We start from the raw sequence: 27,271 nt of genomic DNA, 5'->3' as shown, positions 1-27,271 counted from the left end.
GAAGTCTCCAAAGCCCTTGAGCATGGGATCTGGCCAACAGCATTCAGGGCCAGTACTCCAGTGGCAGTGTTGTACACAGTACCCCGCTCCTCCCCCAGCATCTTGCACAAAACAACTTTCATTTTTACTCTATGGACCACGATCGACTGGTTGCTATTCCTGTGACTTTCTAGTGGTGAAAAAGAATTAAGGCCTCCACCATATCCTCGAACTTCACTGCCTTCACTTTGTTCTCGGAAAGGGCAAGCTCAGAATGCTCACCCTGGTCCAAGTTCTGTCTGCCCTGGACCCAGTAAGGAAGTGTACCTTGTGTATTCACAAAGTGGATGGTTGTGGCCGCTACCAAAGATGTGAGAACCACTCTTCCTATACCTTGACGACTGGTTGCTGAAAGCGGACATGCCACAAACACTCCTAAGCCACCTTTATGTGACGGCCAACCTGTCGACATGGTTGGGTTTTTCCATCAATTTGCCGAAGTTTCACCTAACTCCCTTACAGCAGCTTCCCTTCATCGGAGCCATCCTGGACATGGTGCTCTTGTGAGCTTTTCCTCTGCCTCAATACATCCGGGACATTTGAGCTGAGATCCCAATGTTTCAACCTTTGACCTGAGTGTCAAAGAGAGCATCTCTGAAGCTTCTTGGCCTCCTGGCCTCCTGCATTCTGCTTGTGGACCACACAGGTTGCACATGTGGGCTCCGTAGTGGGATCTGAAGTTTCAGTGAGCTCAGCACCAATGGAAGCTTTCGGATTCCTTTTAGGTGCCGAAGGAGACTGCAATAGACCTGCAGTGGTGGCGCGAGACTGCAGTTAGACTGCTGGCAGACCTCCTAACTACTGAGAGCTGACAGGTGCATTGTTGCTGGGTTGGGAAGGTCATCTGGGAGAGGCAGAGATCATAGGACTCTGGTCTCTAACGGAAGCCTGCCGCCACATCAGAGTGCTGGAGTTTCAGGTAATTCACTTGACAAGGAAAGCATTCCGCCTGATCATCAAGAGGGGGAGCGAATGCAGGTTCTCACTGACAACTAACAGCATGTGGTGCTGTAAACAACAGGGCAGAGGAGGGTTGTCAGTCCTGTGGCAGGAGACCGTGCATCTCTGGACGTGGACGAATCCCCAGTGCATCTCTCTGGTTGTGCAGAGCCTGACAAGTCTAAAAAATATGAGGATCTGCCTGCTGTAGTCATCCTAGTAGATCTGAACAGGGTGAGGAAAGTGTGGTACCTGAAGGTTCTGGCCATGAGCATCTGTCCTCTGATTTGGCTCCCTCTTTGGGAGAACTTTGCCACAACAGCAGGGCCGTGTCCTGCACCGGAGCCTGCACAATCTACACCTCTTGCATGAAGATTGAGTGGTGGCAGTTGAAGACTATCGATCTTCCTCCCGAAGTGATTGGTGTCATACTGGCAGCCAGACGTCCTTCCACCCAGACTGTATATGTGGGACCCTGAAAGAAGTTTGTTGTATATTCAGCCTTTACCGGCACAGTTGGCTGACATACTGTCATTTTGTCTTTCTTCAGCCCAGCAAGGCCTTGATGTGGAAACTGTTAAAGGTTATTTGTCATCTCATTTCAGCCTTTTTATGTCTTCCTGATCAGACATCTATTTTCAAATCACCAGTTGTGATGTTCATATATTCCCACCACTATCTCTTTCACCTAGCGCAGTCTATCATCCTACCAGCTTTCTGTGCCCTGGCTCATTCCTCCAAAGAGGAAAAATGACTCAATTCTCTCAATCATGTGGGGCGTGGCTGGCAGCCAAGCAAGGGCCGCTTTTTGAAGTGGCTCCTGTCACTCGCCTATTCCCTCCACAAAATATCCTCTATTTCATCAGTCTGTCATAATGGTAAAACATAATATTTGTTTCTTACTCATTGTGGCGATGCTGAAATGGTGATTCTTTTGGCTTGCAGTTGATTCTACGCTAAGCAGAGAGTCGAGGCCTGTGCTCAGAGGAGCAGTTGCGGCCTTGCATGTCTGTGAGGCATCGGAAGTGGGAGTGTCTGAGGGTGAGAGGAGAGAGCAGAGTTGAGTAACTCCTAAAGATTGGAGACAGAAAATTGGCCGGAGTACGCTGGGTAATCCACATGTTGCAGCAGCTGTGGAAGTAGGAATCGTGAGTGGACCAGCTCTGTGAGAAAAACACCCTCTGACTGCAGCAGGCCCTTTGAGCTTTTGTAACCGACTGCGTCCATCAGTGCACCAATCAAGCAGCGCGTGTCAGAGGCCCGAGTCTCCAGTGGAGGCCCCCGTCTACGAAGTCCTATGTCAGCGTTCCATCCCGGCAAGAAGCCGGTGACTCATCACACTGATCGGGCCGTGATTGCTCAACCTGGATGTCCATGGCTGATTCCTAGGTCTGCAAGTAGCGTTGATGCCCCCAGCCGCAGACCTCTGCTGAACGATTGACCTAGCTGCCCACAATCAACATGAGACCTTGAGTGCAGGAGGTGAATCTCCTACTTCACATTTTTGCTACAGAACTTGTTGAGATCAGTTTGTTACGTACCACTTTTCCTTTTGATATTTTAGGTATAACAGTGTTGGTGTCCCCTTGGCTAGGGAGTGGGGGGGCTTATCTCAAGGTGGCAGCTTTAAAGGGTCAAGTCAAAGACCTGTGTGAGAATACTATCATTCTGGAAGGTAGAGGTGAAGATTTTGAGGGGCATTCCAGAAGAAACAATGTTCAAATAATAGGTGTCCCTGAAAGATCAGAGGGACCTGCAGTCGATCTGTTTGTGGAGGACCTCATACTTAAATAGCTGCAACCTCTCAACTTACTTCTCTGTTGAGCGGGCTCACCATTTTTCTAGGGCGCCGCCATGTCCAATAATTACATTTATCTTTTATTTTCAAGACCGCAATGTCCTACTATAAATTGCCCATAGTGTACCACCACTCAAGTTCCAAAACGCCACTATCGCTTTTTTTCCGGACTTCACACTTTGGTACAAATGGGCCTTGAAAGAGCTTGGTGTAAAATCCTCCATGATTTTTCCAGCAAAATTGCAAGCTGAGGCAGATGGCAGTACTTTGTACTTCACCACTCCTGAAGAGGTCTGGGACTGGCTCAAAAGCTAGAGAGCGGTAAGATGCACTGGGCCACGATCCCACACTGGATGACATAGACAGGAGGCCTCAGCACAGGAGTCGGATGACTAGTAAGGACAGATGGGTCAAATGCACCAGGGAACTTTTTGCCGAGGAGCTTCATGAATCCACAGTCAGGACTGCGTCTCAGGAACCACTATCTAAATCAAACATGGTTGTTGATATTGTAGGGCTCCTAAATGCCGGAGGTGCAGCCACTAACCTCGAGCTCTTCTTGCTTTCTCCACTGGCATCTAGGGGGGAGTGGACTCCTCGAGATGGTGAACATCGTGGTAGCGATTTCCCTCTTCTGGTGAATTTGCTGCTTGGTGCCAGCCACAGCGTCTACAGTTTGTGCCATGTTTTGCAGAATTGAGGGGTGGGCAGTTTCAAGTCAGTCATGCAGGGAGGCAAATTGGGGTTTGGGGCTTGGTTGTTTTGTCTGTTTCTTGTTTCTACAGTCTAATTATGGCATCCCACTGTTGGAGCTTCAGCCGCTTTTGTATTGTAGGCTCTTGTCCTGATCCTTAGTCCGTCCCTTTGTTAGATGGAACCCTGCTCTACCTCCCTCCATAAATATCTATGATGTCCAAAGTAGCCCCATCATTCTCCTTTCTATTGCCCAGGGCTTCTGAGTTCTGAGCAATCTTCCATGACTGATAACGTGGTGGGACCTAGCTTCAAAATCCTCTCATGAAATGTTACTGGGTTAGGAGATAAAGTTAAACTGTGAGTAGTATTACAATTCCTCAGAAGACACTCAGCGGACGTAGTCCTCCTTCAGGAGCCTCATCTACATGAAAACACATATCGTGCCTTAGACAGATGGGGATACAAAATGGTGTCAAACGCTGGTTCTACCACGGGCTCCAGAGGGCTTGGTATCCTGTGATAGTTTTTGCCCTTTCTCATACAGAACACTTAGCCGGACACACATGTGAGATAGGTGACACTTTCGGGGCAGTGGGAGGGAAAAACACTCAATATTGTTTCAATATATATGTATACCCCAAGACTTCATGATGTGGCGTTCTCTGAAGAAGCGCACTCTTCCCACAGCTCCCAGGTGGTGATTTGCTGCTGCGTCCGGGATTGCCACACGGCTCTGTGCGACCGCATTAAGCGCTGGCCCTCTCGTAAGCTCAGGTCTCCCACTGGCAGATTTTATAGCCACACTCAGCCTTATTAATACCTGGCTTTCATACAACCACACATCAAAACAGTACACATTCTACTCAAAAGCTCATGGCAGACTTTTGCGCATTGACTACATACTGACTTTTTCCCATCATCTCCCTCCCCCTAGAGAAGTGCGCCTTCTTGCCAGAGGCATCTCTGATCACTCTCCGGTTTGGGAGGTTTACGGCTCGCTTGCCCACAATGATAGCCGGCGAATTATACTTAGTGTTAGATTTGTGGGTCTCTAGTTGGCATAGGTAGGTACTTGTGACAAATAGGGACCCTTGCCTCTAGTCAGGATAAGGGGATTACATTCCTAAATAACCTCTTCTCGCCCCCTTGGTAGCTTGGCACAGACAGGCTTATCTCAGAGGCAGTGTGTAAAGCATTTGTGACCACATACAGTAACCCAGTGACAACACTACAGATGGACACCACACAATGTTTTAATATAAAAAATAAGTATACTTTATATAGAGTTACTCCAAGACCATAAACGACAAAAATACACAATACTATTACTTTAAGATGGTAGTTGTAGCTTAATTCAGTTCAGTTCTTAAGATGCGACACTTTGCGTCAATGTACCTTACAATGCGTTGCGCTTCCACGACAAGCAATGTCGCAGCGAGGGAAATTCAGCAAAGTTCAGGTGCAAAGAAATAAAGACGTGAAGATCTTCCCTCACCACCCCTTGTTGTAAATATTTTTGTCCACCCTAAGCGTGGAAGGGTATTCTCAGATGTGAGACCCTTGCTCATTGCACCATCAGGATTCAAGCAAACCGGGCCGAAGACGGCTGTAATGCCAGAAACCGGTCCCCGGGAGCTTGTTTCCTTCCCAGTGTAAGAATTGGCTTTTGTAGTTTGGTTTGCCCTGTTCCCATCATGCACTGGGACAGGAACAGACTAATTTGCATACAGCCAGGTTCTGAAACTGGGATGGTGCAGTGAGCTAAAAAACGGTGTTGGATCTAGCCCTGATCTCTTGACTGGGTGAGAGCTTTCTGTTTAATTCAGAGACTCTGTCCCTCACCACCCCTTGTTGTAAATATTTTTGTCCACCCTAAGCGTGGAAGGGTATTCTCAGATGTGAGACCCTTGCTCATTGCACCATCAGGATTCAAGCAAACCGGGCCGAAGACGGCTGTAATGCCAGAAACCGGTCCCCGGGAGCTTGTTTCCTTCCCAGTGTAAGAATTGGCTTTTGTAGTTTGGTTTGCCCTGTTCCCATCATGCACTGGGACAGGAACAGACTAATTTGCATACAGCCAGGTTCTGAAACTGGGATGGTGCAGTGAGCTAAAAAACGGTGTTGGATCTAGCCCTGATCTCTTGACTGGGTGAGAGCTTTCTGTTTAATTCAGAGACTCTGTCCCTCACCACCCCTTGTTGTAAAGATCTTCCAGATGTGGCACACTTATCGGTTCGATGCTAGAAGTTCTCGGTTCGATGCGTGTACTGCAGTGTCGACACCCTTGTGCAGAAGTGCAACGGCAACAGCTTCAGCTGCAACGCTCTTCTCACATGACCCGTGAAGCTTCCGCACGATGCGACAACTACAGCGGCTACATCCTTGTTCAGAAACGCAATGGCAGCAGCTTTGACAGCAGCGAGCTTCTCAGGGATGTGAGGCGCTTCCCTCGATGCGGTGCAATGCGACAGTTCCAGCGGCGACACCCTTGTTCAGAAGTGAGACGGCAGGTACAGCGACACGCTCCGACCTCGTTGCAAGACTCTTCTCTCGATGCGGTGCAGCGCGACAACTCCAGCGGCGACACCCTTGTTCAGAAGTGCGGCGGCAGGCAGCAGCGACACACTTCCTCTTCGTTGCGAGACGCTTCTCTCGATGCGGTGCAGTGCAACAACTCCAGCGGCGACACCCTTGTTCAGAAGTGCGATGGTAGCAGCAGCGACGCCGACACGCTTTGGCTTTGTTGAGTCGCGCTTCCAGCTCCTTGCGACACGCAGTTCCTCAGAAGGCCCAAAACAGCAGCAGGCACTTCCACAAGAACTCTGGGTAGCTGGGGGGGGGTGAAGTCTGTTGCGCCTGAGACTTCAGCAGGAGGCAAGCTCTTTTCCGAGCCTTTGGAGATCCTTCACAAATTAAAAGAAAAGTGCACAAAGTTCCTTTCTCCTTCCTTTGGCAGTAAGGCAACCACTGGAGGTGGAGCCAGCATTGTGGTAGGCAAGTGCAGTCCTCTAGCACTTTGTTGACAGGATTCCTTCTCTTCTTTCAGTGTGCAGGGCTGAGACATCAGCCGCTCCCCAGGAGATGGAGCCAGCATTGTGGCAGGCAGGCACAGCCCTATTCAAGGTTCAGGTGCAACTCCTCCCTCCCATCTAGATGCAGATCTCTCTATTCACTACTGGCCTGACTCATCCTGTCTCTTGGAATCCCCCAGCCCTGTCACTCACAAAACCAGACAAAGGAATACACAACCTATTAGAAGCAGGCTTGAAATGGTAGGCAAGCAAATACCTAATTTCTAAAAGTGGTATTTTTAAACACAGAATGTTTAAACAAACTTCACTAAAAGATGTATTTTATCATTCTGAGTTCAGGCATACTAAACTCGAATTTCTACCATGTTCTCTGAGTCAGTTAGGATTATAAAATAATAGTGAAAAACAAAAATGGCTGTAATTCACTATTAGGACATGCCACACACATCAGGGCTTCTCCTACCTTATACTTACAATGCACCCTGCCCTTGGGCCTACTATAGGAGTGACTGATATGAAGAAAAGGGAAGGTTTAGGGACTGGCAAGTGGGTGCACTTGCCCATTCAGCATACCAACTGCATGCAGGCTCTGCAATGGCATTTTAAAAGGCTGCTTCTGTGGGTGGCACAACCAGTGCTGCAGGCCCACCAGCAGCATTTGGATTTACACGGCCTATGCACACTCAGTGCTCTAGACTAGGGTCTGACAAGTAAACCAAATAGCCAAAAATGGAACCACTGATTAATACATCAATTTGCAATAGGGAGAGCATATGCACTTTAGCACTGATCAGCAGTGGTAAAGTGCCCAGAGTCATAAAACCAACAACAACCGGTCAGGCAAAATACAGAAGGAAGGCAAAAAGTTCAGGGATGACCCTGCAAAAAGGGTCAAGTCCAACACTTAGTTTCTCAAAATTCCCCGCATTTGTGCTGGCCTCAGGTAAAGTAACTGAGAACAACTTTGTAAAAATGATTGCTCAGTGTCTTTGTCACTGTTTCTGTGGAAGGGATAGAAAACAGTCCAATGGGTCAAGGCAATTCCTTAATCTCTAGACACAAAAAGGGAAAAAGAATCCGCCTAGAAAGGCTTCAACAGGAGATCCAGCACCTGGAGTCCCGACTAATTGACACAGCTCAAAGAGGCTTACATAATACTTTAACCTTAAAACAAAGAGACTATCAAAACATAGTATTGAAAGCTACTAAAGGCAACCATCATGCATCACAACATCGTCTCTACGACGTAGGTAACAGAGCAGGAAAGCTCATGGCCTGGTTTGATGAAAGCACAAGGTAAACCGGTAGGTGCTTGAAATACGGGGTGAAGGGGGAGATTGAATTAGAAATAGGCAGGGAATATGAATTAGAAATTGGCAGGTAATAGCTAATGTCTTTGCGGCCTACCATTATTGCCTGTACTCCCTGTTTTTCACTGCTACGACTGAGAACTACTGCTAGATATCCAACTATTGACCCTTTTGCAGTCGGTAAGGAACTACTTGAGGAGGAGTTAACAGATGATGAAGTAGGTCATTCTATGAGAGACCTGACCTGACCCCTGTAAAGAAGTGGGCCCCAACTGTCTGCCCATTGAGCTCTACAAGCTCACAGATTAAAAAGTTGCTCCACATCTCATGCAAGTGTACTGAGAAAACCGAATGGCCAGCATTTTGGCGAGGGACCAAAGGTTGGCTAGTATAGTGGTCATAACTAAGGAGGGCAAGTCGCCAGGCAATTGTACCTCTTACCAACTTATTTCATTATTAAACATAGAGGTCAAGATTTGTGCAAAATTATTGACTTCTTGACTGGTACAAGAAATTCAGTCACTAGTTCATCCAGATCAATCCAGCTTCATACGAGGGAGAAACAGATCATGAACTTGCGACGCCTGCATGGCATCCTGGGTCACACATCAATGATCCGGGAGGATGCCCTAGTGCTTTCGCTTGATGCACGAGTGGCCTTTGACATGGTCAACTTGCCTTTCTTGTTCGAGGTTCTGCCTAGACTGGGCTGTGGTCCTCACTTCATGTCATGTGTGAGACTCCTTTATACTGAACCTGTCTTAGGTCAAGGTTATTTATTAAAGGCACGTCCTCGATATTTCAACTCACAAGAGACAGGGATGTCCACTCTCACCCTTGCTCTTTGCCCTAGTCTTGGAGCTACTATCCATATAGCATATTCCGGTTATACCATTACCTGGAGTAAGGGCCAGATGTAGGTAGCCCAATACCGTTCGGAAACGGCCAAAAATACCAATTTTCTGCCGCTTCCGACCGGTATTGGGCTTTGGAGATGTAGGGCCCTTGAAAACATACAGAATCAGTAATTTTACCGATTCGGTAAATATACCGATCGGTAAAATTACCGATTCTGGATGTTTCCAATGTAGGTTGCGCTTTTAACACTGCTACAGGGCTTTCAGGATTCGGTATTTACCATGCAATACAATTGCATGGTAAATACCGAATTCTTGTGTACATGCACATCTTAGGGCATGTATGTGTGCCACATGGCACACAAGCCAGAAACAGGGGTGCAACAGGGTGTCAAAGTGACACCCTGTCCCCCTTGGCAATTCGGTATTTTTACCGATTCGGTAAATACCGAATTGGTATTTGCTATTGAATCCTATGGGCTTCAAGGCCCATAGGATTCAATAGCAAATACCGATTCGGTATTTACCGAATCGGTAAATACCGAATCTTACTGATTCAGTATTTTTTACCGATTTTTTACCTACATAGGTGTTACCGATTCTTAAATACCGAATCGGTACAATTCGGTATTTAAGAATCGGTAAAACCTATTTACCTAAATCTAGCCCCTAAGTCTCTTATTTCTTTCTTTCATGGCTGTGCTTATATATTGATGGTGAGGCTCATATTGTAGCAGCAGGGTTTCACTGCTTGGAGTTATATATTTCCTGGGTCCCAGGCACTGTTCCACACTTGCAACCTGGAGCCACCGCTCACCCGCCTGCGACGGGATGTCAGCCATTGGAGACCATTGCCTCTGTCACTTTTAGGGAAATCTGCTTTCTTTAAAATAATGGCACTGCCCTGTTTTCTATATGCACTTCAGAACATACCCTGATCAATCCCGGAATCCTATTTTCAGGGGATCCAAAGCAAAATCCATACATTACTCTGGGATGGTGTCCCTTGCAAGGATAGCTGCTAGGAAACTCGTCAGGAGTTGGTATGATGGTAGGATTGCTCTGTTCGGCATGCAAAAATATTATTGGCTGACGTAACTTGTCACCATTAACCACTGGGCCCATCTCCCTGAGGAAGGACCAGCCTACCGGATGAATAGGAGAGTCCTGCAACCTGGAGCTCTCTACGGGGAAACACATACCACGTCCTTTCCTAGCCCCACCACTGTCACGCTTACCCTCTGGCACACAACGCTCAGTGCTTTTGATTGGCAAGGCAAGATCCCAAAGGCCACTTCCTTACCGAACACTGTACAGCTGGACACCTACCACACAACAGGGCTTTGATAAGGGAAACTTAATTGGCCTGTCAGGGTGGGAGATGTATGGACACAGGGTGGGGTAATTTCATTCTCTGACCTCCAAAGTGAATAACAACTAGCAGAGTTTAGGAGTAGCAGTTATCTGTATATATCTGAATTTATGGGTACCTGTGCTAGTGTATGACAGAGTGTATTTTTCAAAATGTCTTCTTTCTTATGCCCCGACTTACATTTGAAAGTCACAAATGCAGTTAAATCGAATTGATAATAGTAACTGTTCTACTATTCTATGCTCCCACAAGTTTTCCAATAAAATGATGCCTCGTTTGTGTGGGTACTCTGTGACAAGAAATGTTGGGCCAAAACACAGCATGGATACTTTTTTCATTCAAAACTGACCCTTTTGTTGTTGCATTGTTAGTAGCTGTAGTAATTGGATCTAGGGAACCCTAGCAAACATGTACATTTTTTAAATCTAGACACCTAAGGGTATCCAGAATGGGCTGCCTTGCATGGCTTTCACTAGGTTTTATTACCCAGAATCCCTTGCAAACCTCAAACTTTGACTACAGAAAATAATTTTCCTTATATTTCTGTGATGGAGAGTTCTGGAATCTTCTGTGAGCCACAAACTTCCTTCCAATCGGCTTTCCTGCAAGTCTCCTGATGAAAATGGTACCTAACTTGTGTGGGTAGGCCTGTTTCGCGCTAAAGGAAATGGCCTAAAACACAACATGGACACGTTACATTTTCTCAATCAATACTGGCCCTATTTTTGAAAAGTAGGTAGTTGTGGATTTGGGGCCCCATGCTCAGATGGCACCTATGGAAACCTAGCAAACCTGCACATTTTTAAAAACTAGCCACCTAGGGGAATCCAGGATTAGGTGACTTGCTTGGATTCCATGCAGTGTTTTTACCCAGCAATGCCTTGCAAACCACAAACTTTGGCAGAAATCAAACCTTTTTCTTACAGTTCTGTGATGGAAACTTCCGGAATCCGCATTAATCCACAAAAGTTCAACCACCCATCATTAACTCACTTGTGCCGCTAAAAACGCGGCCCCACTACTGTGGCTGGGCGTAATGCCTCTGACAGGAATGGATCAAACCAAGGTTAATAGGAGCCCTTGCATGAAGACTCCTGTTGACCTTGGTTTCATCTGTTCCTGTTGCTGGCACAAAGCCCCAACAACACAAGTGGCGCAGCGGTCTCATTGGCACAAGAGGAGCAATGCTGGGTTGTAGGAATTTTGTGGATTCTTGCGTCTTACAGAAGGTTTAATCACAGAACTGTAAGGAAAATGCATGGTTTCAGGCAAGGTTTGAGGTGTGCAGGGCATTGTGGGTAAGAAAACCTCATGTGATTAAGACAAGTCATACCCTTGAAACCTCTGTTGTCTACTTTTCAAACCTGTCTGTGGTTGGTAGGTTTCCATGGGTGGCAGCCGAGCATGGTTGCAAATCCCGCAGCTACCCCTTTTATTGATATCTCCACTTAGCACTTTAGGGCCTTTTGTGTCAAGGTCTCTTGGCCCACCCACACAGGTGAGGTACCATTTTTATTGGCGAGACTTGGGGGAATGCTGTGTGGTAGGAAATCTGTGGTTCCCCACAGATGCCAGAAGTTTTCCTCACAGAAATGTGAGGAAAATGTGTGGTTTTTAGTAAATGCTTGAGGTTTGCAGGGCATTGCTGTTAGGAAAATGGCATGTGGTGCTTGTGAAGCGCACCGCCATGGACTCCCTCAGATATCTAGTTTTCAGAACTGTCTGGGTCTGGTAGATTTTTCCAGGTAGCAGACTACCCAAGCCCAAAAGGCGCAGCCGTTCACCATTGCAAGTGGAATGATACTGGAAGTTAGCCACACTCTCCTGGCCCATATGTAAAAACAGCATCCAAAAGAATCAAATGTCATCTTGCTTGCCACTGGGAAGGGATGCTTTAGTCCGTAGGGGCGGTACAAAAGGGGGTGGTGATGCACGGAGCATCTGAAATAATCAAACACTCACACCCAGTCAACAGATCTGGGTTTAATCCATCACCGTTCTTTAGCCCACTCTGCCACCCCAGTTCAGACATGGCCATATGCAAATCAGTCTGACCCTGTGCCTCATGGGAACAGTCCAGCCCGAACTGCCAAGCCATGCCTTACCTGGACCGGATTCAAGCTTCCTAGGACCAGTTTCTGGCATTCCAGCCGTCTTCATCCAGGCTTGCTTGAATCCAGTGGCAAAGTGAGCAAGGGACTCATGTCTGAACATACCCTGGCAACTTATGGCAAGCAAAGCAGTACAAAAGGGAGTGGTGATGGACGGAGCATCTGAACCAATCAAACACTCACACCCAGTCAACAGATCTGGGTTTAATCTATCACCGTTCTTTAGCCCACTCTGCCACCCCAGTTCAGACATGGCAATATGCAAATCAGTCTGACCCTGTGCCTAATGCGAACAGTCCAGCCCAAACTGCCAAGCCATGCCTTCCCTGGACCGGATTCAAGCTTCCCAGGACCGGTTTCTGGCATTCCAGCCATCTTCAGCCAGGCTTGCTTGAATCCAGTGGCAAAGTGAGCAAGGGACTCACGTCTGAGCATACCCTGCCATCTTATGGCGAACAAAGCGGTACAAATGGGGGTGGTGATGGACGGAGCATCCGAACCAATCAAACACTCACACCCAGTCAACAGATCTGGGTTTAATCCATCACCATTCTTTAGCCCACTCTGCCACCCCAGTTCAGACATGGCCATATGCAAATCAGTCTGACCCTGTGCCTCATGTGAACAGTCGAGCCCGAACTGCCAAGCCATGACTTCCCTGGACCGGATTCAAGCTTCCCAGGACCAGTTTCTGGCATTCCAGCTGTCTTCAGCCAGGCTTGCTTGGATCCAGTGGCAAAGTGAGCAAGGGACTCACGTCTGAGCATACCCTGCCATCTTATGGCGAACAAAGTGGTACAAACGGGGGTGGTGATGGATGGAGCATCCGAACCAATCAAACACTCACACCCAGTCAACAGATCTGGGTTTAATCCATCACCGTTCTTTAGCCCACTCTGCACCCCAGTTCAGACATGGCCATATGCAAATCAGTCTGACCCTGTGCCTCATGGGAATAGTCCAGCCCGAACTGCCAAGCCATGCCTTCCCTGGTCTGGATTCAAGCTTCCTAGGACCGGTTTCTGGCATTCCAGCCATCTTCAGCCAGGCTTGCTTGAATCCAGTGGCAAAGTGAGCAAGGGACTCACGTCTGAGCATACCCTGCCAATTTATGGCGAACAAAGCGATACAAAAGGGGGTAGTGATGGACGGAGCATCTGAACCAATCAAACACTCACACCCAGTCAACAGATCTGGGTTTAATCCATCACCGATCTTTAGCCCACTCTGCCACCCCAGTTCAGACATGGCCATATGCAAATCAGTCTGACCATGTGCCTCATTGGAACAGTCCAGCCCGAACTGCCAAGCCATGCCTTCCCTGGACCGGATTCAAGCTTCCTAGGACTGGTTTCTGGCATTCCAGCCGTCTTCAGCCAGGCTTGCTTGAATCCAGTGGCAAAGTGAGCAAGGGACTCACGTCTAAGCATACCCTGCCAAATTAAGGCGAACAAAGTGGTACAAAAGGGGGTGGTGATGGACGGAGCATCTGAACCAATCAAACACTCACATCCAGTACACAGATCTGGGTTTAATTCATCACCGTTCTTTAGCCCACTCTGCCACCCCAGTTCAGACATGGCCATATGCAAATCAGTCTGACCCCGTGCCTCATTGGAACAGTCCAGCCCGAACTGCCAAGCCATGCCTTCCCTGGACCGGATTCAAGCTTCCTAGGACTGGTTTCTGGCATTCCAGCTGTCTTCAGCCAGGCTTGCTTGAATCCAATGGCAAAGTGAGCAAGGGACTCTCGTCTGAGCATACCCTGCCAACTTATGGCGAACAAAGCGGTACAAAAGGGGGTATGATGGACAGAGCATCTGAACCAATCAAACACTCACACCCAGTCAACAGATCTGGGTTTAATCCATCACCGTTCTTTAACCCACTCTGCCACCCCAGTTCAGAAATGGCCATATGCAAATCAGTCTGACCCTGTGCCTCATGGAACAGTCCAGCCCGAACTGCCAAACCATGCCTTCCCTGGACCGGAAACAAGCTTCCTAGGACCAGTTTCCGGCATTACAGCCGTCTTCAGCCAGGCTTGCTTGAATCCAGTGGCAAAGTGAGCGAGGGCCTCACGTCTGAGCATACCCTGCCAACTTATGGCGAACAAACGGTACAAAAGGGGGGGGGGGCGGTGATGGACTGAGCATCTGAACAAATCCTTGTTTGAATATTAAAAGCATCACACAAACACAACAACACACACCAGGAAGCTTATGACCTGGTGGGTCAGCATGTTGTGTCACAAATGCAGCAGAGGACACCTGAAGACCAACAGAATCAGCATGGGCAGAGCACTATGGCACTAGGATGTGCGCCCTACCTGCCCATGCTAGCACCATCCATACACCGCCCTTCCGTCCTGGGGTGAATCTGACTGCACAAAAGTCTGCATGTAATACACAAACGTAGGTGGGTTGCATCGGTGTGCCAGGCTGCAATGCCACACTCAACTCACTGATCAGATTCATGTGAGCGCCTTTGTCCCTTGCATTTCTATGGCTCAGAGTCCACTCCCTCCGGGTCTCAGTCACACACTGCCCACCGTCTAGACGTGGGCGGAGCGACACACCTGGACTCCCAGATGTGCTATCTCGCTGGAGCTGCTCCAAGCTCAGGTCTCCATGGATGATCATCGCGCCAACCTTCAGTTCTTTGAAAACTAGTGCGCGGTGGTACTTTCCAGTGACAAGAACGCTGCACTTTCAGCAGATCGCATCATGTCCCAACAAGGAATCGCAGAGCAGGAGTGTCATGGTGAGATCCTTCCTTAGCAGGGAGGGATGTGCGGGAGGCGCTGGGAGACTGTACAGCCGGAGCGGAGATAGCAGCAGGGAAAGAAGGGCGTGATAGATGGAGGGGGAGAGGGAGAGGAGACATCAGAGGTTTTGCAGTGAATTGGACGACAGAGAGGGGAGGATGGGTGAAGAGGGCAGTGGAAATATAGGTAGTGGGAGGGGTGAAAGGTAAGGGATTGAGAGACGGTTGTAGGGTGGAGCGGAACTCCGCGGAATTCTTCAGAGTTTCTAATGTAACTCCGCACAATTCTGCATAGTGCAAACCCCCAAACTCTGCCCACCCCTAGTTGCTATTCAAGTGTAGTAGGCAGGCTTCTGGCCTTGTATGTGGGAGGCTCCTTGTCTGTGATGTTGTGGCTGGATGATAAGCGTCTTTCCTGAGCTGCTGTTCTTGTACATCGCATTAAATAGAGGTGTAGATTGAGTTGGGAAAAGTTATTAGCTTCCAAAAGGTTTTTTTGATGACAGTTTTAGTTGCACTGATTGCACCAGTAAGAATCACTAATCTATTTTTATGTATTCTGGGTTGTGTTTGATGATCTACAAGCTCCCAATTTCTGGTGCACTCACAGTGTATGTATTTATATTTTTGCAATATGTTTTATTGGTCTTTAAATACAGACAACAAACATAGCATGATGTGGGCGATATACCAACCTGACAAGGTATAAATTATAGTGTAATACATATTTTCAAAGTAGAACCGTTCTAAATCAGTTATACTTAATACCTACATGGGCACTCTACTGGAAGACTGTCATTTATTCAATGAAATGCGGGCATGTTTTAGAGAGGCAAGATTTATGAGGCATATAGCACTTTGTACAGCATTTTACATCCTGTTCCCAGGTCCACATTACATTTAGGGTCATTCTTATGCGCTACATGTGAATCTTCTCAGCAACATGCCAGTAAGCCACAGCTTTAAGCCACTTGCAGAGCCATGAACCTGGTGGGTCAAGTCAGTGTATGGCTGTTCTTCTCCTGCCTGATAGTAGGGTCAAACACATGTATTTTGTTGTTTAAAACACCCTCATTCAATATGTTTACTCTTTTATCCTTAGAGCCCTAGTAGTGGACAGGACTATCTTATTTGTATAAAAATCTGCTCTGTGATTTACACACCTCGTACAGTTGTATAACTTATGTAGGTCCTTAGGAGCCAACTATTTTATGTGTCAGTTTAAATGTAATACTCCCAGAGCTTATTTTAGCATGTGCATGAGCCTTGAGCCAGGTGGCTTCAGTTAGCCCCACACATCTTCCTCTCACTAGGATGGCATCGGCTGAACTGGTTGTTGCCTGTCTGAGCTCAGCATGGCCTGTAAAACACTAAAATCTCAGGGTCACCTCAAATGATTGCCCGTAGTTTCTTCAAGACTGGAGAGTTGTGACCGAACTTTCAACATGCCAACCTTACTGCCATTTCTAATGTAAATACGAAGAACTACCCCTCCCTAAATACCAAACCGTTAGTGGGCCATCTTCAAGTTATTAAATTCAGCATTTTCAAACACAAAACCAGTCTATGTGTATCCACACTGTGTCCACCAGGTCATGTTAACGTCACTCAAATGTATCAGTGCCTCTAAAGAGCCTTGAGAGGGTATGGCATTGCCTGGCGGCCACTCTCTGAAGTAAACGTACAGACTATTATCATTGAAATGCCACCCAATACTCTTGTCAATCTATGTTTTGGTTTTCATTGCGAGAAGGATTCTATTATTTCAATTTTCTAAATAGCCATGTTGTGTTTTGTTTTCTTTGTAATGATATTCCCTAAGATATAAACGTGATTAAGTGGAAATGTATTCAATAATTGTCTTGCTGTGCCCTAGGACTTAAGCTGTAACTCACTGACCAGGCCCAGCAATGTCACAACTATTATGTGGTTGCTTTTGTTGCCATTTATAGGAACATGGACTCCTGTTCATACTGGACCGATACTTTTGGAGCAGGATCAAGGCTTATTTGCATACTAATATTTTTGTGTTTAGTGGCACAGTGATTAAATATATAGGCCTTGATTTTAGATGCTGGCTGAAAAGGTTACTCCTTTCTGCCAATCAGGAGGTCTGTTCACCTAATTTATAGGCACATGGACCTTCAGTGTGTAGACAGCGGAGACTGTTGAGTCTCCTCTGCCTATCTATCTCTCTGACGGGCCTACAAATAAAGGGCTGTTGGAAGATTGACAGTGTGTTTGCCAGATTTAGAGTACAAACCGCCGCCTAAAAACATGGTGGTATGTAAAAGTTCAAACTTTTTAATGGCCCTCTGCCATGGAAGAACAATTCCATAATAAGGGGCTCATTGTTCTTTTTTTTATTTTCAAAAACAAAATCCTGCTGTGGGATTTAGTTTTTGAAAATAAAATTAAAATTGCAAGTGGGCGATGCCATCATGCTGATGGTGCTGTAAGGGACCCTTCCAATGAATTTACAGGATCTGCCACATTGGTGGGTCCTGTAAATGCAAGGGATATCCACTGGGCTGCCAGGGATCTCCAAATTTGGCAAGCATAGTACCCTCACCATGGCAGGAAAAAGGTTCTCTGCATGGTGACGGTTCTAACACCAAAAACCAAAAACATCTCAATCAGGCCTATAGTGTACAACGTATTTGAAAAAAAGTAGTTATGTCTTCTGCATAGTGTTCTTTATGTTGCTTGTACATTCAGAGATTACAAATATTTTTCATCCACAGAGAGCACATTCGAGAATACATAAGATGAAGAGTAATGAAGAACATACGTTAATACTCGAAAGCTGTCCAATATTCAAGAAGAGCTCGAAATAACGGCAAATAGTAATTACAGATATAACAGCACTGTAAAAATCTTGTAGCTCAAGAGACAATTCCTACAAAAAACATCAAGTGCAATCCGGTGGTTTGAAGAGGCTGAGGACACTCATCCAGTATTAAAAGATACTGGATATCGCCCTTTGTCCGAGATAACTATTAGATGCTAACAGGATAAGATCCCACCAGGATAACATCCATAGTGTGGTGTTAGACCATTATAAACTCAGATTTGTTGATGAACCCTACAATCTGTAGAAAAAGGTCATAGGTGAGTTGTTAAGCAGACTTCTGAAAGTTCAACTAAAGAAGTCTTTGACTAGATACATTGCAGCACACTGTCCTAGAATGCAAAGATTTGGTAACAAGGCTTGTTTTTTGTTTGTATGTTTCATAAATACTGCCTGAAATTGAAGATACAGACTATAGTAAATACACTGTGAGTTCTATTCTTTGGTCCCATACTTTAAATATTTTAATTTGCCTTGAAGACACAAGCCCTGATAGATATATGATCAGTCTGGAAAGCATTCCAGTGACCATTCAGCAATATTATAGAGAGAAAAAGATACATTGCAAATACTACACATTTTCAGTGAATGTTCAAAAATACAGTCAGTTTGTCAGCAACCACAGTAGTCAGTTGGGAAACACATTAATAGGATCTATGGCAAAACATAACTGACCCTTTGCCACTAAACCTTACAGAAAAAACATACATACACAACAAACTTAAGAAGAGCTTTTGTTTCTCCTCACTACTAAATCAGCATCAGCAAGCATGCACTGGGGAAAACCTATAAAGACACAGATTCACTGTGTCTTTATAGGTTTTCCCCAGTGCATGCTTGCTGATGCTGATTTAGTAGTGAGGAGAAACAAAAGCTCTTCTTAAGTTTGTTGTGTATGTATGTTTTTTCTGTATGGTTTAGTGGCAAAGGGTCAGTTATGTTTTGCCATAGATCCTATTAATGTGTTTCCCAACTGACTAGAGTATTTATCAACCATCACAACTACGAGTTCATTCACAAACAAAAATATAAGAAAAAAATACAGGTCCGTGTTTGTGGGAAGAGTTTTAATCTCTCATCATCCCTACATTGTCAGCAGCAGCAATTAAGTAAAAAACCTATTTATGTAAGATGAGTTTAAAGGAGCAATCTGCTAGACTGGTCAAATATCAAACACATACAAGAAAAAAGGGAAATACATGCAGTGAATGTGGAAAGAACTTTACTCTCTCAGGCCATCTAAATATCCATCTTCGAACACACACAGGAGAAAAGCCATACAGCTGTAATGAATGTGGGAAAAGCTTTACCTATTCATCAACATTAAAGAACCATCAGCGAACACACACAGGAGAAAAGCCTTACTGCTGTAATGAATGTGGAAAAAACGTTGCTCATTCATTATCACTAAAGAACCATTTGCGAACACATACAGGGGAAAAACCATACACCTGCAGTGAATGTGGAAAGAGCTTTAGTAAGTCCACAAATCTAAAGAGCCACCAGCTAACACACACAGGGGAAAAACCATATGTTTGCAGTGAATGTGGAAAGTGCTTTACTCACATAGCTAATCTAAAGAAACATCAGCGAACACACACTGGGGAAAAACCATACACATGCAGTGAATGTGGAAAGAAGTTTCCTTTCTCATCTAGCTTGAAATTCCACCTACAAACACACACAGGGGAAAAACCATATTCTTGTAGTGAATGCAGCAATAGCTTCATTAATTTATCAAAACTAAAGATCCATCAACGAAAACACACAGGAGAAAAACCATACTCTTGCAGTGAATGTGGAAAGAACTTTCGTCTGTCAGGAAACCTAAAAAGCCACCAGCTAATACACACAGGAAAAAACAAATCATACACCTGCAGTGAATGTGGAAAGTGGTTTGCTGAGATACATTGACTAAAAAAACATCAGTGAACACACACAGGAGAAAAACCATTTACATGCATTGAATGTGGAAAGAGCTTTGCTCAAAGAGCATACCTAATACTCCATCATAGAACACACACACAGGAAAAACCATACACATGCAGTGAATGTGGAAAGAGGTTTCCTTTCGCAACAGGCTTGAAATGCCACCTACGAACACACACAGGCGAAAAAACATATCCTTGTAGTGAATGTAACAATAGCTTCACTGAGTTATCAAATTTAAAAATGCATCAGCGAAGACACACAGGAGAAAAACCATACTCTTGCAGTGAATGTGGGAAGAACTTTCGTCACTTAGGAACCCTAAAGAGCCACCAGCGAACACACACAGGAAAGAAAAAAATCCTACACATGCAGTGAATTTGGGAAGAGTTTTGACTAAATCAGCACATCCAAAGAGCCATCAACAAACACAGGAAAACCCATACCCGTGCACTGAAGTAGAAAGAGCTTTATTTGTTCATTTGCCTTAATAGTCCAGCAGCATATACACACAGGGAACCAACCATACATATGTACGGATTTAGTCAACATACCCTAAATGCCATCAGGGAGCTCACATAGAAAACAACATAAAATATTCAGCATGTGTTTCACTTATTCATAAATTCTCTTAAGACACCACCTGTTTATACCTAATGGTCAATTAGTGAACACACAAAATGGGAAATAGCATTCTCTCGTAATGGATGTGGGAAGCGCTTCCTTTGTTTTGCATCACCTGTGTATAAGTAAATTCACACAGAGGAAAACCGATACACAGATCGAATATGGGGTGAGTGTCAGTCTATCCCAAATTTATTAATTGCTGTCATTAAATACAAACGCTTCAAAGAAAAGTAAGGGAAGAGTTTGTCACATTTCAGCATGCAAAAGTAGAAGGTTTGTGAAGAAACCGTTTCTGGACCTCACTAATGTCAACTAAGCTTCCTATTACTGCCCTTCCTAGCCTTGGAAAAAATGTTAGAACACCTTGATTCCACCCTCCCGCTGTTGAAGATGCCTTATATGTGCTAGTAGAAGAGACATCTCTTGTTTTTATTGCTCAGTATCTCTGTAACCTTTAACATTGTTTACCATGAGGCACTTTTTCCATTACATGCATGCACCTACAGATGGTAAACTTTAAATTCCAGGTGAATTTCAATTTGTAATCTTTGTTATTTTGTTTTACTAGACATCCTTGTGACGTTGATTCATCTGTACATACTTATGATGTCACTATTTCTTTTTTAATCAAAAACACTGTGTATTTTTAAAAACATGTTTGATTTCACTTACTGTTAATATTTGTCGTACCTGTAAACAACAATCCAGTTTAGAAATATTTTTTCTGCTTTGTGAGCATATTCCACTTTAGTATAGATATTGTTATGGTTCTGTTTTGCCTCATTGGACAATTTTGCTAAAAGGATTTCATTTTTATACATGTATCCTTTTTTAAACAGGAATTTTCACTTTCATAACATTCAATCTGCACTGCACACTCGGGCACAAGAATGATTTATGAGACATATAAACATTGTTTTTATTTCTGATATACTCTGGGAGAAGCACTGTGTACTTCATAGGTTCAACAAACTGGACTGTACCAAATCTGCAGAGGATGGGGTAAGAGAATGAAGCTTATTTTTAGGGAGTCAGAGCTTGCAAATGACCCGGATTGACACACTAATGTGAGGTGGTACTCACTGGTCGGGCAACTAGCTCTTCCAACTAAGATAAGACAACTGATGGCGTTCTCTTGCTCTGCAGGACCGGAGGTTTGAGCCTTGCTTAAGATGAGACCATTTCTGGCTCGTCCTTTGCGATGTGTATGGTTTCCTGCTCCAATATTGCCTCCGTTTATAATTTCAAACTTCTGTCAAGGAGGCGGCACCCTTGTAAGGAAATTGAATGACTTTCACTAGGCCGGCTCCTTTTATGTTTCAATAGAAGGCCGCTTTTGCCTACAGTACATATGACTTTATTAAATGTCAGGAACAATTACCTTTTTTGATTTTGACAGCGATTTATTGATCTTGCACTGATCTATGTTTGCAGAAATTTGATTTTAAGTTTGTCTCAAGAATAAAAATCTATAGATTAAAAATTCCAACAAAAGAAAACAAATACCTTTGCATCCACCACTTAAGTGTAAAGTATTTGAGACAAAAGACCCTTCACTAAATAAAATTCTAGTGGAATTCCAGGCAGTTCGGAGCATGTAGATGTCATTAGCCTGTTATATTAAACATATTCAAAAAGATATTGCTACCCTCTCCTTGATAATCTCTGATCGTCTCAGACAATGAAATTAGGATAAAAAAAATAATCAGATTAAAATTATTCAATTATCTCTTCTTGGCTCCAAACTCTCTCTCATTAACAAGCAACTTCTTGACTTGGAAAATCGCAACAGACCGTACAACCTCGAGATTTTTAACCTTGAAGGGTAAGCTTGCGTCCAGTCATGCTTATGTGAAAATACTTCAATCCAAACTGTTAAACCTTTTTTTGTAGAGTGATTCGAAGTTGATAAGGCTCTTCCGTCAACGCAGGAAGGCAAACCAATCTAACAACTTTTTTTCAAAGTACTACATCATCACCACCTTGTCATGACAAGGAAATTCCTTATGGAATGGTGGATGGTAATACGATCTAAATTCATCAAGACTTTGAAAAAGAAATTGTAACCATTAGTAAACAATTTACAACTCTTTTATCTCAACTCTAGAATTTAGGATATAAATATGGCCTTTTCGACCCTTCGATCATGCAAATCTTTTAAATGGATTAATAAAAGGACGTAATTGAGATTCTTGATCAACATCATCCTATCAATATTAGACAACAAGATCTAGTTGATTTGTAGTTTATTTGAATCCTACTGCTGGGTCCCCTGTCGCACATCTATTATTTGTAGCAGGTTTGTAGTGTCACATCACTTCTCCATCCTATGCTTGCCCTGCTGGGCTTCGCTACTATTAAACATTTAATTATTTATGTTTGTTCTGTGTTGCATGGTATTTGTTTTAGTATGTCCTAAGATACTTTTATTTCTTTTCCTATTAATACTTCTCATCTCATTAATCTTTTTCTTCTCTGATTCTTTCTCCCCTTTTCAGTTATTTGTATGACTTCAGATTGTCCATCCTTAAAGTATTTCATTAGATGTCAATCCCTTCAGACATCTGATAAAGCGTAGAAAGATCAATGAATATCTTTTTTGGCACAATGCTGATATATGTATGATTCAGACAATTGATGTGAATGATAGGATCTGATCCTCCATGGTTAAAGGTCAGTTTGGAGGTTTTGTTTTTTCTCTCCTCTTTAAATTTTGTAATTGTAAATTACAGATTGATAAAATAGTTTCGGTATTTAGTCAGTATTTATGGTCTCACGACAGATGAGCCAATTGTTTTGAAAGCTGTTACTTCTGAAATTATTAAGCTTGACAGAGTTCTTTTAATTATCAGATACGACTCATATTTTTAGATCAGGCCCTCTTTTGAATAGACTTTCTGCGTCAAACTTTAAACCTTCTTGAAAGTTTCTTGTTTTCATTTTTTTTCAAAAACACAAAATTATTAGATGTTTGGACACTTAATTTTCCCACTAGTAAAGAATTTACCTTTTTCTCAAATCCCCACTCGCCATGTTTCTGGATTGATCAGCTACTGGCATCTTGAGAGAATAACCTGTCCCAAGATGCAAGCAATTGATATCTCACACCAAGCTATGATATATTTTTAAATTAAAATATGCCAACTCTTGCTCCATAAATCCTACTGAATAATAAATGCTGATATTCTTCTCAAAGATGAACACAAAAACAAATGAATATATCATTTTACACAGTTTTTTTACTGTTGATGCAGACAATATGTCAAATGTAACCATTTGGGATGTGTTCAAGCCTTATAATAGAGGTTTAACTATCTCTTTTACGGTTAATGAAAACAAACGATTCACTCATAAATAACTCATTCATAAAATGAGATTACTAAATAGGAAAGGTTCTTTTCTCCTCAAATAATGAGATTTATAAAATAGAACTACATAAATTAAGATACAAATATAACTCATTGGTTGGCAAAAAGGCTAGCCTGCAAATATCAAACAATAAAGCAAAGATGTATTTCCAAGCCAGTAGATCTAGGAAACTCCTTGTTAATTATGTAATAAACATGTAGATGTCATTAGCCTGATATATTAAACATGATAACATGATAAACTACAAAATTTTGTTTTCTCAGATTTCGGACAATTATTGACATCTTTCAAGGGTATTTTATCCTTACTCACGACAACAGAGCTTCTTAAACTCTCCTAATTTCTCTCCCGAAAAGTAATCTGCAATTGCTTCACTTAATTCTTGAAAATTATCTGTCCCAAATGTCATTCCTGCTGAGTTATATAAAACTTTCACCACACAATTATCATCCTTTTTTCTTACAGTTTTGCATATTTTGCACAATATGCGGCTGTAGCTGGTTACTTTTCTGAAGCCTTGATTGTAGTTTTTCCTGTAACAAATAAAGATTCCACAATTGTTTCCAGATACAGATCATTATCATTAGTCAATTAGGAATGTAAAACCCCTGCTAAATGCATTGCTACTAGACTGCTTGGTCTGCTAATTCACACTGACCACGCCGCTTAAATGAGACAAAGGTTATCTGCGCATAACATCAGACTTGCTTACCATGACCATTCATCTATAGTACAAACCATCAGGCTGACTTGCAGTAGGTGCAGAAAAAGTGCTTGTTAAAGTTAATTGTCAATTTTTATTTCAGGGTATATTGCTGTCATTTTTTGGTCAGCCGTTAATAAACATGATCAGAGCTTATTATATTTCCCCTACAGCTAAACTCTTAGTTACTGCCCACATTTCTAACTCCTTCAATCTCTTTAAAGGAACTAGACAGGGTTCCCCTTTCTCCCCTTTTTTCCTATTGGCTATTGAACCTCTACTCAACCTTATATGGAATTATCTTCATAATAAAGGTATAAGATTTGGCAACACTACTGCTAAGACTTCAGCATATGCTGATGATCTATTATTTATTTCTGATCAAGATACATCAATCCAGATAATACTGGACAGAATTAAAAATTACTCAGATTATATTCTTAGTGTAAATAGGATAGCATTGTTTCCTCCAACTGCATGATCCACATCAAATATGATTAAACAATAGATTAGTGTCTGGTGTCCAAATAAACTCTAATTCCTCTGAATCCTTTTCACAAATACTTACAGTATACTTGATAATTAAAGGGCTATTCAAAAAGTTAAATTTAAGAAATTGATCTTTCTTAATCTTAGTGAGGGTAAATTTAGTCAATTAAAAATGGTGGTTGTACTGCAGATATTGGATGTGCTATCTATGTTGCCTCTTTAAGCCCTGTTATCTTTTCATAAATGGTTGCATTTAATTTTTATTTTCACCACTCTGCCTCTATTGTATGACAGGGTTCCTCTTTGGTTCAAAATACTACGGTAATTAAGTTAGTAAGTTTGTAGATTTATATAGCGTAGCTTATCACCGTGAGGGTATACAGACACTGTCCACGCGCACGGGGCGATTAAGTGATTTGCTCAGAATCACAGGATGATGCACCCCAGTGCAGAGACTCAAACCCAGACCCCCAACTCCTCTGTCAGCAGCTCTGGCAGCTGAGCCACATCCTCTACTATTATGTGGGTTAAACTTGAAGATTTAACTAATCACTTTCCCTAATTTTGAATTTAACTATCTCCATTACAAAAACTTTTAACAATCTCCAGTTACTAAAACTACAAAACTAGCTCTCTTGTCGCATGATGAATCATTTTATACTAGTGTCTAAACAGACCTCTTTATGGTTAAATCTTGCTATTAAACTACATCATAATATAAATTATTATTATTTCTTTTTGTCCTCATCTCACCAATAAGCTACTGCAGATCTTACAAAGCCATCATTTTCAAACTATAAATTATTGTACAAATTGTATAGATCCCAGAATTGTTTACTTATCCGAAAGAAGTCAATATACTAAGATTCTTTTTATCATTCACTGATTTACTACAAAAGTTTTTTTCCTACTCTCTCCTCTGAACTCCCTAATCATGGAATTCTATGCAACTCCATTCTTCATTTTTTAAAATGTTATTCCAGTTGTTATGGTACTTTAAATAAATATTTCTCATCACTATGGTCTTGTTACATCCAACGTGTGCAAGAAAATATTATCCCAGTTTCTTTACATCAATTAAAGAACTACATTCTTCATTTTCTATAATGTTATTCCAGTTGTTACGGTACTTAAAATGTAATTGTTTTTAAATATTTCTTATGAGTACGGTCTTGTTATGTCAAATGTTTGCAAGAAAATATCATCCTAGTTTCCTTATATCAATCAAATCTCTTTATTACACTGTTTATGGACTCCTGTTAGACTGTTCGAATCTAAACCACTGAATTGTTGCCTTTGCTGCCATTGTCATGTTACTAATGGTTCTTTGAAGCTTTTATTATTTCTTGACTGCCCAGTATTATATATGCTTTTTGGTTCGACATATGGGCTATTATTTGGAAAATCTCAACATTTCTGTTAAATGGTCCTAATTTATTATATGTAAATAGTTTGTTCAACCTTCCTGTATATTTGTCACTAATCAGGCATTCTTTAATATATTTGGCAATTAAATCTATTATGTCAAATTGTAAAGATGCTAATTTACTTTCTACACATACCTGGTGGGCATGGATTATATTTACACGACAAGGTGATAGAATTTCTTCTCATCATTCTGCTCTTACATTACATAAATATGAAATTTTGTGGAGACAACAGAACTACTATGTTTTTCAAAATGTATATTTCATAGGTATTCACCCCTTCGCTGCTCATGACGAGCTCAGCTCGTCATGAGGCACACTAGAGCTGTGCTTATGACGAGCTGAGCTCGTCATGATACATGAACTATAGCATTTTCCAGCACAGGAGGAGAAAAGCCATAGCAGCCAAGGTGTTAAAAAGTGTTGATCTAAATTATACTTTCTATTACTAATACTGTAACGTCATAACTATCTTATTGCCTTTTGATATATTATATACACTCGTATACTGATATGATTTATCAATGCTTCATATGACTCTATAATTACCAGTAATTAGGTACTGTTCCTTCTTTCTGTGCTTTTTAAAAATGTTTATTGTACTCAATAAAATATTTTGAACTCACAACTTATTTTTTAGAAAAGTAGAACCTTTATGAAAAGCTGTAAATAATGTGCACTACTTCTTTCCCTAAGCATAAGCTTTTTTTCTCAAAAATACTAAACTCCATGTAAAATCAATCATCAGACACTCCACAAACGTCTATGTTAACTTGATACAATGATTTGGAATGTGGGTACCCCAGGACTCACTCCACACTTTACTTTACGTTTATATGGCCTCCTTGCAGCGGTGGCTCAAACTGGGACTTGAATGTGGTGTCCTACGCTGATGACACCCAGTTAGTTCTTTCAATAACCTAGACAACTCTGCTACAGACAATTCTCAAGGATGC

The 27,271-nt window shown here is 42.8% G+C and overlaps 1 protein-coding gene and 1 pseudogene across 2 annotated transcripts in view; both read left to right on the top strand.

Annotated features, from left to right (window-relative positions):
• LOC147700389 (uncharacterized) overlaps positions 1-17,795 on the top strand; it is a 47,221-nt gene extending 29,426 nt beyond the window's left edge. Inside the window, exon 5 of the mRNA XM_086936312.1 lies at positions 17,665-17,795. Within this exon, the coding sequence (XP_086792438.1) occupies positions 17,665-17,757 (93 nt within the window). The 3' untranslated portion in view covers positions 17,758-17,795. The remainder of the gene's footprint in view (positions 1-17,664) is intronic.
• Positions 17,665-26,943, top strand: LOC147700388 (uncharacterized; annotated as a pseudogene). Its single transcript, XR_015299422.1, has 2 exons — positions 17,665-18,590; positions 18,753-26,943. The product of XR_015299422.1 is annotated as an uncharacterized LOC147700388 (transcript).
• The last annotated feature ends 328 nt before the right edge of the window (positions 26,944-27,271 follow it).

Source organism: Lissotriton vulgaris, chromosome 8 (genome assembly GCF_964263255.1).
Source record: "Lissotriton vulgaris chromosome 8, aLisVul1.2, whole genome shotgun sequence".
Classification (NCBI taxonomy): Eukaryota; Metazoa; Chordata; class Amphibia; order Caudata; family Salamandridae; genus Lissotriton; species Lissotriton vulgaris.
The sequence above is the reverse complement of the archived record's forward strand: the minus strand, read 5'-3'. Positions and strand labels throughout refer to the sequence as shown.